The sequence below is a fragment of the Sitophilus oryzae genome, unplaced genomic scaffold (genome assembly GCF_002938485.1).
Source record: "Sitophilus oryzae breed Bouriz unplaced genomic scaffold, Soryzae_2.0 scaffold_637_pilon_pilon, whole genome shotgun sequence".
Lineage (NCBI taxonomy): Eukaryota > Metazoa > Arthropoda > Insecta > Coleoptera > Curculionidae > Sitophilus > Sitophilus oryzae.
This window is the reverse complement of record NW_022147237.1, coordinates 3,452,353-3,467,651: the sequence shown is the minus strand read 5'-3', so window position 1 is coordinate 3,467,651 and position 15,299 is coordinate 3,452,353. Positions and strand designations below refer to the sequence as shown.

At 30.4% G+C, this 15,299-nt stretch overlaps 1 protein-coding gene across 1 annotated transcript; it reads right to left on the bottom strand.

The window, feature by feature from the left end:
- Positions 1-770: 770 nt before the first annotated feature.
- LOC115887749 lies at positions 771-6,421 on the bottom strand. The gene is made up of 2 exons (XM_030907233.1): positions 6,205-6,421; positions 771-1,186 (listed from the first exon to the last, which is right to left on the bottom strand). Exons 1-2 carry the CDS (start codon positions 6,368-6,370, stop codon positions 819-821), a joined length of 534 nt encoding a protein of 177 aa, XP_030763093.1. The 5' UTR covers positions 6,371-6,421; the 3' UTR covers positions 771-818.
- Between the last annotated feature and the right edge of the window lie 8,878 nt (positions 6,422-15,299).

Below are 15,299 nucleotides of genomic sequence, written 5' to 3'. Positions count from 1 at the left end.
CTGGGTTGGCGTTAGTTTCTATGTAATTTGACAAATAAATAAAGCTGTCTCTTTAGTTGTCAGTTTCGAGTCAATATCTTTTAATTCCCTTTCATGTCGATTGCTGATTGAATTGGAGCCAGAAATGGCTCAAAACGAAATAAGTAAATTACTAACAGATATTCAGGCTGAGGCGACAAACGCCATATCCAAACTACTTCCATTTAAATCCCGAATAACTTATGAAAAGGAATACAAAAATTTTCCAAAATGTACGCAATTACAAAACGTGCGAGAAGAAAGATCAAGTAAAAACATACTTTTAGCACATTTTTTTTGAAAAATCAAGGAAAATGCAGCCGTCCAGTTTATGGTCGCACTATTCAATGCTAAAAAGTACAATACTGGTCAATGAAAACATTGATATTTCAAGGTTATAAGCTATTACAACTATAAGATATTATAAGCTATACCGTTTAAATTTCCGTAGTAGTATAGTAACATCTAAACTTTGTAGAAATAGCAAGCTAATAGCTTTCTTGAAGCAGTCATGTAGCGGTTACAAACCGAAAACGTCAAAAATTTTAAACCCAGAAGATGTTGTGAAATTTCTCTGCACTGCTTTTTTGCATTTAATCTACCCTTGCGGTTAAAGTTCTAGTTTATCTACTATTTTTGATAGACATAAGGCAATTTTGACAGTTGCTATGGAAAAAAATATAAAAAATGTTCATTTTTTATATTTAACTAAAAAAAATCTAACAATTTAACTTTTTGATGTTTATTAACATTAGTAATTTTATAAATCAATTATATAATTAATAACTAATTACTCTAAATCAACTTATCGTTGCTTCATTATAATTTTCATTCTTGTCCCTGTAAGGTAGCAGTAACGTTAAAGTCCTCGTTCCCTCCGAATACAAAACCAAATAATTACTTATATAATAATTAATGAGACTGTTCAAATTAGCGAAACACTTCTCGTTGCTCTTCTCCGTCCCTAAGGCGATCAAACTGTCCTTTTCCCGTCTTCTGACGTTCAAATGGTAAACCTTGCAGTCCTGGACCAAAGATAAAGTCGCCAAATTGGCATTTTTCGACGGTCTTATAATGAACGTCCCGTTCTGTTTATTCTCGAGAAGTTTTTCGGCTGCCTCTCTGCTGACGTTCTGATAGAAAGATTCGGTTGACTCCCTAATCAGCTCTGGAAAAGATATTGAGAAAAGTCGACTTTTTTTAAACGTCTAGATAGAGGTAAAAATATTGTGATAAAGAAGAAAGTTTGTCTTGCTTTTTGTCTCCCTTTTTTTAAAAAAGTTTCGATAAAACTCTCTAGAAAACTTTACTGCTTTTTTATCTTTGGTTAAACTTTTATTACATTTATTTAGGTGGAAGAAGTTTCATTTAAGGGATATTAAAAAAGTTTGCATAAATTGATTTTGTTGATGTCAGAATATGTTTTGTAAATGATAAAATGAAAATAAAAATAATATTAGCTAATCTAATTAACAAAATTCTCGTGCCACAGTGTTAGTTACCATACTCGGCTTGATTTTTATGAAATTTTATATGTATGTATATTCATTGTTTCGTAGACTATAAAAAAAGCTTTCGATAAAGTCAGATGGCATCACCTGTGGAATATCTTAAAGGAAGTGGGGGTACCGCAACACCTTATTTCACTTATCATTGAGTTGTATCAGCACACTACAGGATCAGCTAGAATACTGGATTCAGCTTCAAAGGAATGTTTCCCTCGAACAAGGAGTCAGACAGGGGTGTATATTGTCTCCTCAACTATTTAACATATACGAAGAATACATAATGAGAAGGTCGCTAGAAACATGGGAAGGAGGCATTTCAATAAATGGCCAAACAATAAATAATCTACGCTTTGCAGATGATACAGCACTACTCGCTAACAGTCAAGAAGAGTTAACCAATTTAGTAAATAGGGTAGAAAACGAAAGCAATCGCCTCGGTCTGGAACTAAATACGCAAAAAAAAAACAAAATTATGATAGTTGATAGGCAACATAACAACCATCCAAATATAAGTCATATCGACCGCTTTGAAGTCGTTAAGTCATACGTATACCTGGGATCACTATTGACAAATACAGGCACATCGGAAGAAGAGGTGAAGCGTAGGTGCAACATGGCAAAGGTAGCTGTTGGGAGACTGACCAAGATCTGGAAAGACCGCCAGATTTCAAGAGCCACCAAAAACCGGCTAGGCAACTGTTTGGTACTCCCAATATTGACGTATGGCTGCGAATCGTGGACTCTCAGGCAGGCGGAACGTAAGAAGATCGATGCTACCGAGATGTATTGTTATAGACGTATGCTCCGTATCCCATGGACTGAAAGCCGTACAAACGTTTCCATTATAAATGAACTTGATATTACTAACACAGGCTTTCCTGTAAAATCCGACTAAAACAACTAAAATATTTTGGACATATAATGAGAAAAAGTCCGGACAATCCTGGAAAGACTCATAATTCAAGGCAAGGTGGAGGGACGTAGACCACGTGGCCGCTCTCCAACTCGATGGATAGACCAGATCACGACTAGCTGTAGCAAGCCAATGCACGATGTCATCGAGATGACAAAAGACAGAGGCGCATGGAGAAAAATCATCCATGATGTCATGTACGCTGACCACTACACTCCCTAATGGGGGTCAGGACTGAAGAGAGAGATTCAGTAGGCCTGAGAATACGTTGTTATCTATTTTTTATATCCCTAAGTGATAAGGGTGGTGCACCCCAATTTTTTTTTTATTTTTTGAACGAAATTTTTTATTTTTATTTCTTTACACTCACCGGCACGAAAAATGGGCAGCTTAAAATTTTCATGTATTTTGAAGTTTTTTTTATATTGGATTCCAGTGCACAGATTTTGATATTTTTAAGCAATTTTTAGCTAAACTATTTGAATTTTTAGTATATCTTTCTAAATTAAAAATGAAAGTTTTCTGTCTATTTATACGAGGGACAACAAAATCTTGATATTTTGGTGAAAGTTTGGAACACCCTGTGGAGTACGTTAACAATGCAAAGGATTTAAAAATTATTTTATCATCTAGGTGTATCTCTTCTCAATTGTTTGTTTTTTGATTTATCTCAATAGCTGTAGTTCTTTTGGAGATATTCGCTTTTGAAGACGACACTAACAGTTTTTCGTATTTTTTATATTAAAACCATGCCTTTGCTTTTGGTCCTAGTTAACAGACCTATAAAATAGTGTTTATGATTTGTGTAATGACACTGTCTTTGAAAAATCATATTATTATTGCCTGTTGTGCAGTTATTCTAGGAGATATGATTTTAAGTCAAGGTTGATCTCTACCATGATCAATTAAAGCAGCAATAGCCGATACTTCAGTAAGAAAAAAAAAAGAAATATATTAAAATTATACATAAATATTCCTACAAGAATGTTCTATTTTTTGCTAACAGAATAGATTTTTTAATAATATAATAAAAAGTAAAAATTTTTACTTTTTTTATATATAAAAAGTTTTCGGTGAGTTTCTTAAAAATTGTTCATGATTTTTTATTTGTAAATTTTTTTATTAAGTTTATTTCGTAAAATTTTTGCTCGGATATGAAAAGAAAAAGTTTTGCTAAATATTGATATTACAAAGTATAAAAAATTAGAAGGTGAAAAAATATTTGTTGAAAATTATTAAGATTCATAATATAGAGATTTTTATAAGGAGTTATGAGCGAGGCTGGTCTTAGTCTTGATCAAGACCAAGCATGCAAGACTTTTGCGGTCTTGAAAAAAAAGGCTGATTCAATATAACATATTAAAAAAAATATTTTAATATAAGAATTTCTTTCTTAATAGTTTTATTTGCATTTAATTACTAAAAATACTATTTATTTAAAGATTTTCTATGTAGAAAATGTACCTAGTAAAATCTATTAAAAAAATGCAGGATTAAAAAACATAAAATGTTAGAACTTTGTTGTTAGTGTGACTTTCATTAGACAAGTATTGGCGACGTCTTTTAAATAATATTGTCAGGCCAATAAATCAAGCTGTTACCACTTAAGCAGTATGTTATATAACCACTTAAGCCTTTTCTTCTACAATTGCCTTTAGTTAGATGAAATTATCATTTTATAAGCCTGATAATATAATTTGCAGGTGAAATATACAGGAGGTACAGCTGGTTCCAATAAAATTGACTACGATTTAAAACATATTTTTATTATTTCGGGCAGTATATTCTATGATACCTGTCCCCCATTTCTCTACTCATGTCATGCTGACGTTCTGAAAAATGTATTTGCCACTTTGTCAAAAGCAAAGTTGTTTTATACAATGTCACAATAACCTTAACATGTCCAAATACTTGACACATAAATATACACTGCTCAAATATTCGAAAAGAATGTGTAAAGAGTCGTATTCATTTTTTTTGGAACCAGCTGTACATGAATAAATGCGAAGAAATTCAAGGTATTATTCTATTGCAAAATAAAATCACTAAATCACCACAATACACCAAAACACTTTTACTTTTACACTGGACGCGCGTTTCGCTAACCATTTTAGCATCATCAGCAGATGATTATAAACTAAAGCTCAACTGTAATATTATTCTATTTCTAAATATAAATAACATTTTTCTTTTTAATTTTGAATTTGATGATTCCCTACAACGTTATTTACTTGTACAGGGTGAATCAAAACCACAATATTATCGAAATTTTCAAAAAGAGATTTGTACTAAAAAGTTGATAGTTAGATTTGCCGCATACAGGGTAGTCAAACAGCTATTTAAACTTTTTTCGCAATATGTTTACAATTTTATTATCTACAGGGTGGTCCAAACTGTATTCCGGAAACTTCGGCAGCATATTTTGTAGATGAAAATAAATAAAAAAATTCATATAAATGTCATATGATTGTGTTCGTATGTCCTAAAATGCTTAGTTTCTGAGATACAGAGTGTAAAAGTTTCATTTTTATTTCTATTTTTTCCAAATAATTTCTAAGTAACGTTAATATTTGGATGAAAATTGGTGTCTGGGAGTTTTGTGACATGAGAAATTTGATTTTCATGTCAGTATTACTTCTACTTGTAGAGGGCGCCACCTACATATTTTTTAACTGGTTTGAAGAGTAATAACTTTTCTTCCATACCTGTATAAAACTACTGAGTAAAAAAATATACATTTACGATTTTTTTAGGTAAAAAAGATCTCTTGGTAAATATCGCTATGATTAATGTATTATTATTGTACGATATTTGGAATCGAGATCAATACCTGTCAATATTGCCATAAACATGTTAACTAAAAACTTATTAATTAAAATCAAAATGTGTCATTAAAATCAAAATTTAAAATATTTTTGCGCCAAAAGTTCAACAGAAACTGTTATATAATTTAAATTTATAAATTTATAATTAATTTAAAAAAAATAAAAATGTATTATTTCAGTCAAATAACTATACTCAATAATGACATGTATTGACTATTTCCATTCTAAATATCTCGAGAACGGTTGCTCGCAGCGATTTTGTATATTTTTTCACTCAGTAGTTTTATACAGATATGGACGAGAGAAGAAAAAAAAAAGTTATTATTACTCTTCAAAACAGTTAAAACACATGTAGGTGGCGCCCCCACAAATAGGAGTCATATTGACATCAAAATCAAATTTCTTGTGTCACAAAAATCCCAGACACCAATTTTCCTCCAAATATCGATGTTACTTCAGAAGTTATTTGCAAAAAAGCGAAATAAAAATGAAACTTTTACACCCTATATCTTCGAAACTAAGCATTTTAGGACATACATTTATACGGAGTTTTTTACTTATTTTTACCTGCAGAATATGCTGCAGAAGTTTCGGGTATACAGTTCGGACCACCCTGTTTATAACTTTATATGAAAACGCAAAACTGATAAATTTTATACGAAAAAAAAACAATTTATTTTTATAATATAGAAAATATGTACCTTCGAATTTTTTCGCACTTTTATTTACTCATTTTATTGTATAGTTTTTTTTTCTTAAATTTTATTTTGATTTTATATTGTAATTTTTGTAAATAAATACCGTTTATGTTATCTAGGACAGAAAGTAATAGAGAAATAGTAAGTAAGGATGGTAAATTATTCGCAATAAGAATCACAATTAACGCAAAGTAGTGTAGAAGGTACATTTATTAAAATCCTCCACCGTTGTTTTTACTTACTGCATTCAACCTCCTCAGCTATATCTTCTCTTCTCTTGCAACAACAGAACAAACACATCCTATACACGACATCTACCAATTCCGACTTTATTCTTACGATAAGGTTGGCCAGCACGCGAAAAAATACCTTGAAACACAGACACATCTGCTTAGACTCGCAACTCATTGCTCACATTGTCTTGCCATTACTGTCATAGAGTCGAAAGAGACCAAGACCCCGTTTTGGGATAAGTAATGAATATGTGTGTTTTGTTTTGATCCGTCCATCTGCACGCAGAAGGGCCTGTGCTTTTTTTGATTAGACAATAAGAGGAGATTTCCACCAACGGTCGAAGGAGTAGATATGTATTTACTAATATTAACTGTATATTAACTTAGTTTAGAATATTAATAAGTATTTTGCTGTAAAATGAGATGATTTTTGTAATTGTATATGTCCAAATATAAATATTATATTTATATAAACTTCTAAAATCACATTGTAATTTAAAATTTTCTTACGCTCACTCTATAAATGTAATAAATTTCGCTTTTTCTATTTTTTTTGTTTAAATTCAGAATTTTAAAGAATTGACTAATATCTAACCTAAATTAATGTATGAGTTATTTTAAAAATTACATAGTATTGCATTTAAAATGACGTTTCAAAAGTTTTTATTTAAAATAAATATTTAAAATAGACCAGCAATATTTGATCAATTTTTTTGAAAAAATGAAATAAAATACCGGGTGTTCAATAAGAGAAAATATAACTTTGGTGTGGATCTTCGTACTGACATACCCTGTACATTTCAAAATAATCTTAAATTATGCACATTGCCTTCCCACATATACCCATAAAATATTTTGTTTCTACATCTTTCCATTTTCGTATAATCAACTGAGGTGAATTAGGTGCGCCACCCTGTATACCTTATGATCGAAAATAGAACGACGGCGACGTCAAATGGTCATTCTCTACCCATCTTTGACGCCGTTTTTTTTTCGATCGTATGGTAGTATAACATACATATAATGTATTGTGTTTTTAGGGTTATTTTTATCTTTTTTTACTAAATATCAATTTTAATCTTATTAGCATTACACAGGGTGAGTTTTAAAAAAGGGCAATTTGGAATTTTTTGGAAAAAAAATGTTTTTTATAATTCTAAGTTGAAAACATAATATATTCATAATGTGACAATATCCGTATAGTAGATTATATTCACAAGAAAGAAAACCCAGAAAAGATACCACTGTATTTACAGTGGTTTTTTTTAACCAATTTTTTTTTCATAAATTATCAAAGCAAAATAACTCGATTATTTTGGAGTTATTTGAAAAGCGGCAAAGAGAATATATATGTTTCTTTTATCGTGATCTACCAGCCCTAAAAATATTTGCAAAAACTATTTAAGACTCACCCTATATAATTAACAATAATAACAAATTTTAACTTATAATATATATTACCATTATGAAGAATAAATCTTGATATTTATTTTAAGCACTTTTTACAGATCTCAACTTTTATGTGTTTCATAAACCACTGGCGCTATAACCCGCCGCCATAATGTCATTTGATACGGTAATTTCATCATAGCAACTGCAGTCGCATCGGCCTTATAGAACCGTCTGTTTTTTACCTTTTCCAGAGAACATTTGTTTGTCTTCATAGAAGCTTTAATAACACTCTTTCAATACACGCTCACATTTGCAATAAAAATATCTATGAGAAATGCGTTTATGGAATGGGAATATGAGAATGTTGAGTAATAATGCATTTATAAGAAGTAAATAGAGATATTATGAAACACAAAATTTAATTTATTTTTTATTTTGTTTTTCTTTAAGGAAGATTTTAAAATTATATTTTATATAATTATTAAGGTAAGGAAAAATGCGCATTTAAGTGCATTGAATTTTGTGTGAAAAGAAATTCTAAAAATATCCAATTATTCCTCAATTATTTTGAATATTATTGTGATTTTAGAAAATCCAAACTTTTATTCATTTCATAAAATTATACATAATTAATTAAATAAAATGGTTAACAAAACTATGCCAAACAGTATATTAAACATAAATCATATACTTACAATATACTTACAATAATTTTAGAAACAATTAATTTCTAAGTAAGTTTATTTTAAGTTTTCTAGAATGAAACTTTGACTTTTGACAATAAGGCTTTATCATTTGTTTCACGAATTATGGCAATTCTAGTCATCTGGGTTTTTCCCGAGCCCCGTTTTATATTGTCTATTTACCAATACATAGAGAAACTGTATACTCTGTTTTTTTTTCTCACGTAAGATTTCGACAGACGATGACAGAAGAAAAGCAGAGGACGTCCCATACCAATCTATTTATTTTACTAAAAAAAGTTTCTAATAATTTTTAAGTTATCTATGGATGGGTTTAAATATAAATCCGACATGCGTCGGGTCTTGTTGTTTTTAACCAGTTTTATTGGTTTATTTAAAAAATGACAGATCGTATTTCAATTTTATTGGTTTGACGGAACGATGAACGATAAACGGACGCCGATGCGTGTGAACTCGCCTTTAGATTTTTGTCATTTTTGGCGCTTGTCAAAGTCTTGCCAAATTATAGGTTATAATTTTGTGTCAACTTTTGTTAAATACCCTGCGTTTTGGAAGATGATGCTTTTTGATTCGTATTACGTGTGTTTTGTGTCTTTTGAAGTCAAGTGGAGAAAAAATCGAGTGAAAATTAACTGTAGACCCAGAGCACAGTTTATGGTTAATACTCGCTGCCCAGGCAGAAAGTCTTATACACCAATGAAGTTGCCATCGATAAAGTTTGTATACCATTTCGTCGTAGATAAGTGCATCTCGTATATGGTAGAAGGATCAAACTAAACACATACTAAAAACTGGAGTAGCTGTAAAATATCGACATCACACGATAGGTAAATAATGGATTTTAGTACTACAGAAAAATAATGTCAAAAGGTACAGGTTTAAAAAAATTAAGATTAAAGTTAATTAATCGACCTTTAAGGTATAAAATTTGGTAGGTGTTATTATTAATAAAATAGTTTGTTTTATTTACCTATGTTGTTTTATTTATTCCTGTGGAATATTACAAATTTGTATTTGTACATAAGTTATATTGATAAATATAATCATAAATGCGGGTAGTTTCATAAAGCTTGAAAGTAAAAAATAGTTCTTTTTTATATTTTTTTTGGTATGTAGTGTCTTTTTCTTGTTTGTTTTGTATTAACACATACCGGTTTTATTAAATAAAATAACTCGATTACATTTTTTCAGTTTTATACAGTTTTTTTCACAATATTTTGAAGTAATCACTTGTCATCTTGTCAATCAAATTTTAAATATTTCCTGCTATGCGTTCCAGTTGTACCAACTTATTTCTTTGTAAAATAAAATATACTACTTTGAAATTAAAATGACAGACACATCTATCACTGTCAAGGATCTTCTCGTTGGACAGACTATACCAGTATTAGGTACAATTTAACCAGGTAGTTTATTACAGACCCAGGAAAATACCATATGATCGGAAATAACGGCATCCAGTTGGCTTGGAAATGAACATCGACGACATTGCCTATATAATTTTCATTTATAAAAAATATCAGCTATCTTCATTTCATAGCCATCGCTGACGCCGTTTTTTTTTTCGATTATATTGTAGTTAGCCTATTCGCTTCATATATTGTTTTCACTTTGGTAACTAAAAAAATCGGCCCAAAAATATAAAATTAATTTAGTTAATAGAACACGGAAACTCAATAAACATAATAGTAAACAAGATGGAAATACGCACACAACATGCTTCACCCCTGATAAAACCTGGATGATGGCTTATTTAAATCGCACACAAACAGGTAAAATTAGCTATTTATCTCTGTCTGGGTAAAGTTAGGGTTTCCAAAATAAAATAAATGGCATGTAGGGCCCTTTTGTATGCTGTAGGTGTGGTGTGTACTTTAGTTTAACGGCTTTATTGATTACACTCGCTGGAAAATTATACCGTCGATTGTTTTCGGATTGATAAATTTATAATGAACACAGATCTTTTCAAATAAAATATTAAAAGTTTAATTATTTCGTACCTACCGTTTGTTATTTTTAAATTGGCCCACCAAAAAATAGAAAAGTGCTTTAAATAATAGATAGATATTGAAAACAAGAATTTATATTAGAGTTCTCAGGTGGCTATCGGCCCGTTTCACTGTGACATTTTCAGAAGTATTTTCAGCATTTTTTAGAAGTACTAAAAATCGTCACATTAAAAATATTATGACATTAATTAAAATTCTATTAATAACAATCTATATTCTATATATACACTGTTTTTTTTTACTCAGGTAAAATTTCGACAGACGATGACAGAAGAAAAGCAGATGACGTCCCATACCAATCTATTTATTTTACTAAAAACAGTTTTTTTATTTTACTAAAAAAATCCGTCATGCGTCTCTTGTTGTTTTTAACCAGTTTTATTCGTTTATTTCAAAAATGACAGATCATATTTCAATTTTATTGGTTTGACGGAACGATGAACGACAAACGGACGCCGATGCGTATGAACTCGCCTTTAGATTTTTGAGGCTTGTCAAAGACTTGCCAAATTATAGGTTATAATTTTATGTCAACTTATGTCAAATACCTGCGTTTTGCAAGATCATGAATTTTGATTCATGTTATTGCGTGAGTTTAGTGTCTTTTGAAATTAAGTGGAGCAAAAATCGAGGGAAAATTAACTGTAGATCCAGAGCACAGTTTATAGTTAATACTCGCTGCCCAGGCAGAAAGTCACACCAATAAAGTTACCGTCAATAAAGTTTGTATACCGTCGTAGATAAGTGCATCTCGTATATGGTACAAGGATCGTACTAAACATATTGTAAAATATGGAACATCACACGATAGGTAAAGAATGGATTTTAGCACTGCAAAAAAATAATGTCAAAAGGTACTGGTTTAAAAAAATTAAGACTAAATTTAATTAATCAACCTTTAAAGTATAAAATTTAGTAAGTGTTTATTATTAATAAAATAGTTTGTTTTATTTATTCCGGTGGAATATTACAAATTTGTATTTGTACATAAGTTACATTGATAAATATAACATTAAATGCGGGAAGTTTCTTGAAGCTTGAAAGTAAGAACTAGTTCTTTTTATATTTTTTTGGTATGCGGTGTTTTGTTCTTGTTTGTTTTGTATTAACACATACCGTTTTTTAAATAAAATAACTCGATTACATTTTTTCAGTTTTATACAGTTTTTTTCAAAAATTTTGAAGTAATCACTTATCAGTCAAATTTTAAATATATTAATTTCCTGCTATTCGTTCCAGTTGTATCAACTTATTTCTTTGTAAAATAAAATAAACTACTTTGAAATTAAAATGACAGAATATCTATCTGTGACAAGGATCTTGTCGTTGGACAGACTATATCAAAGAATGGGGGGAAAACGAAATTATATTATATTTATTATATTATAGAAACGGGTTTTGATTTTTAAAACTAGGAAAAATTAATTATATTTTCATTTTTTTTAATTTTCTCTAAAACGGTATGGAAATTTGATAAAATATAGACGAGAATAATCAATATAGAATAAGCATTTTTTTTATAATGAATGCATTTTTTCAAATTGTCAATACCTAATTAAAAAGTTATTTTCACTTATATAATCCAGGGACGTACTGCATATTTTTATGATTTAATTAAAAATGTATAGTTTGCAGGTTTTTCCCTATACTTGTAGTACAAGACGGTAGTAGAAGTTTGTTCCTTTAATTTCAATGTAAGCATTCAGAACGTCAAAATCAGTAGTAGATATTTTCAATTAGTAGAAAAAGTTATTATTAAAATTTTCCACTAATTATACTTCAAAATTTGCGAGAAATGTCATTTTGGCCTTGGATTATCTTCCGTCAAGAGAAATTGTAGTTAGAAATCAAAAGTTTTATAAGCTAAATATTAGGCTTTCTCTATGGATACAACTAACTAACGCAAGCTGTTGGTAGGATATTCTATTAATTTTAATTTTGTTTTTTAAATATTGTAAAGTAAAGATTTCAGTTAACGTCGCCTTTTTGCTGCCAGGGCTAATCTGGACGGGGCCTACTTTGTTTACGCGGGATCCGAACCGCGGTCCTCGGCCATATCCTGTGTATGGTCAATAGCCTACCGACTTGACAAGTGCCTAAATCGACTCTTACTCACGAGAGATACGATCTCATCTAGCCTCTTTTTTTGGACAACAGCACGATACAGAGTTTCGAACCGGTCACCCGTCCATCCACTAGTATCGCCTTGCGTCGCTTAACTTCGGTGTTCTAATGGGAACCGGTGTTTCGACGTAGCTGGGCCGTTGCCCTTTTAAATATTATGAATGATCGTAAAAAATAACTAAAAAGTATAAAGTATGACTGAAACCACTAATTTATTTCACTAATTGCGAGGTTCTGAATGAAGTTTTAAGCGAAATAACTCCCATTTGCAACCAAAATGGGTCATACTGTACAATATATAACTATTAAATGGAAAATTCTATTTTAAAGAACAAAATGGGTATACAAAAAGAAAATAGTAATAAAACAACTTTGGCAAAATTCTCATCACGAAATTTCATAAAAGCTTACGCTGATAAGTCGGGGTGATTCAAAAGGATATCCTCCCACTCAGTCACCGGCCACTTTCCCCTTTTTTTTTAGTAAAAATACCCAATTTCCCGACAGATAAGAGCTGTTTTATGAACCATTCGATAAGCATCTGTTTCACTTTCGAGAAAGGACTTCGTAAAAACAATAAAAACAATTTTGGAAATGAGCTCGATTTACTTTAATACTTTTTTTCCGAATTATAGATTAACATAAAGGAAATAGGAACTTCTTTTTTATTTTTGCATTACATTTTTTACTGTTTATACAATGTTTGTAAATGAATTGTAAAAGTTTGTCTATGATTCCTGACAGTGGCAGGTGGGTGTCTGTCACTTTACTTCACAGGTAAGTGGTAATATCTGTCAATTTTTGAATTTCGTCTGTTGAAATCTTCCTCGGGTCGTTGGACAGACTATGGGGTAAATTTACAGACACTACGTCACCTTAGAATTAGGTTGTTCTATATCCACTTTTGGGGTAAAATGAGTTACATACACCATTTTTTTATGCAGAATTAGCTTGTTCTATTTCTACAAAAACAATATAGCCAAATTAACAAAATAAATAAAGAAAAAAAATCTAATATTTTGTACTATATCCATATTAATTTGAAAGTCGCGAAACCATGTAATGGCCTACATCCAAAAATCACTATTTAAGGCTACAGTAAAAAAAGTAGAATTATTGTGTTTTCTTTTGTCTTTATCCTAAGAACTGGATATGGAACGAAAATACCAGATCAAAAAATATGTTACTATGCATAAAAATTAGATTGTTCTATATCCATTTGTTCTCGATCTCTTTCTCTCTAACATACAATGGATATATCTGTTTTTATTTAAATTTAAGGCTTTTGTTTTAAGCGGTTGAAATTGCACCACTAAACGTTCGTTTGTCAAATAGGCGGTAAATCGGTTCGTTTGAAAGGCACTGGTTGCCTGATTTGTTAGCAAATTCGAATGTTTCACACTTTGGAATTTCGTGAAACCAGCTGCTTCAACTCAATTGACTGCTCAATCGTTCGTTTGAAAAGCACTGATTGCCTGATTTGTTAACAAATTCGAATGATTCGCACTTTGGAATTTCGTGAAGCTGCTTCAACTCAATTGACTGCTCAATCGTTCTTTGAAAAACACTGATTGCCTGATTTGTTAGCAAATTCGAATGTTTCACACTTTGGAATTTCGCGAAACCAGCTGCTTCAACTCAGTTGACTACTCAATCGTTCGTTTGAAAAGCACTGATTGCCTGATTTTTTAGCAAATTCGAATGTTTCACACTTTGGAATTTTGTGAAACCAGCTGCTTCAACTCAGTTGACTGCTCAATCGTTCGTTTGAAAAGCACTGATTGCCTGATTTGTTAGCAAATTCGAATGTTAAATAAATCAGCTTAAAATGAGTATTATATTATTCTATATCCCCTTATTTTGTTCTATATCCCTAAAATCGGCTCAATGCACAGCTAATAGACCAATTTGTTCTATATCCAAATCTAAAATCACTAATATCTTTTAAATAAAGCTTCTGAAAGTAAAATAAATACATATGTTTGATAGGTTATCATATTATCTTTAATTTAAATGTTTAATAGAACCATTTTGGTATATAGTGTTCACGGATATCCAGTTTAAACTTTAAACCTTGTTTTCTCAATTTCATCGAAATGGTATATAGAACAATCTTATTCTAGGGTGACGACTATACAGGGTGGTCCGAACTGTATTCCGGAAACTTTGGCAGTATATTCTGCAGATAAAAATAAGCAAAAAATTTCTTATAAATGTATGTCCTAAAATGCTTGGTATCGAAAATACAAGGTGTAGAAGTTTCATTTTTATGTCTCCATTTTTTTAAATAATTTCTGAAGTAACGTCAATATTTGGAAGAATGAAATTGGAATCTGGAGTGTTTTTTGACATTTAAAATTTGATTTTGATGTCAATATGACTCCTACTGGTAGAGGGCGCCACCTACATATTTTAACTGGTTTGAAGAGTAACAATTTTTCGTCCGTACCTGTATAAAATTACTCAGTAAAAAGTATACATTTACGACGTTTTCTACGTAAAAAGATCTCTTGGTAAAAATCGCTACGAGCAACCTTTCTCAAGATTTTTAAAATGAAACTAGTCAATACATATCATTATATTGACAAAAAATAAATATGTTAGTTATGAGTATAGATATAGTTATTTGACTGAAAAGATAAATTTGAAAACTTTTTATTTTTTTAAATTAATCATAAATTTTTCTTCAAAAAAATTATTATAAAACAGTTTCTTTTGGACTTTTGCTACAAACACACAAATTTATGATTTCAGTCTAATAACTATTTAGTCAACATGTTTAATTTGTCACTGATGACCAGGTATAATAGATAATTTAGATTCCAAATATCTCGAGAACCATTACTCGTAGCGATTTTTACCACGAGATTTTTTT

Excerpts from the sequence above, each read along its gene's own strand:
- LOC115887749 (XM_030907233.1), bottom strand. The coding sequence starts at position 6,370 with ATGAGTTGCGAGTCTAAGCAGATGTGTCTGTGTTTCAAGGTATTTTTT. Across the intron at positions 1,187-6,204 it reads AGCTGAGGAGGTTGAATGCA|AGCTGATTAGGGAGTCAACC; the intron begins GTAAGTAAAAAC and ends TATCTTTTCCAG.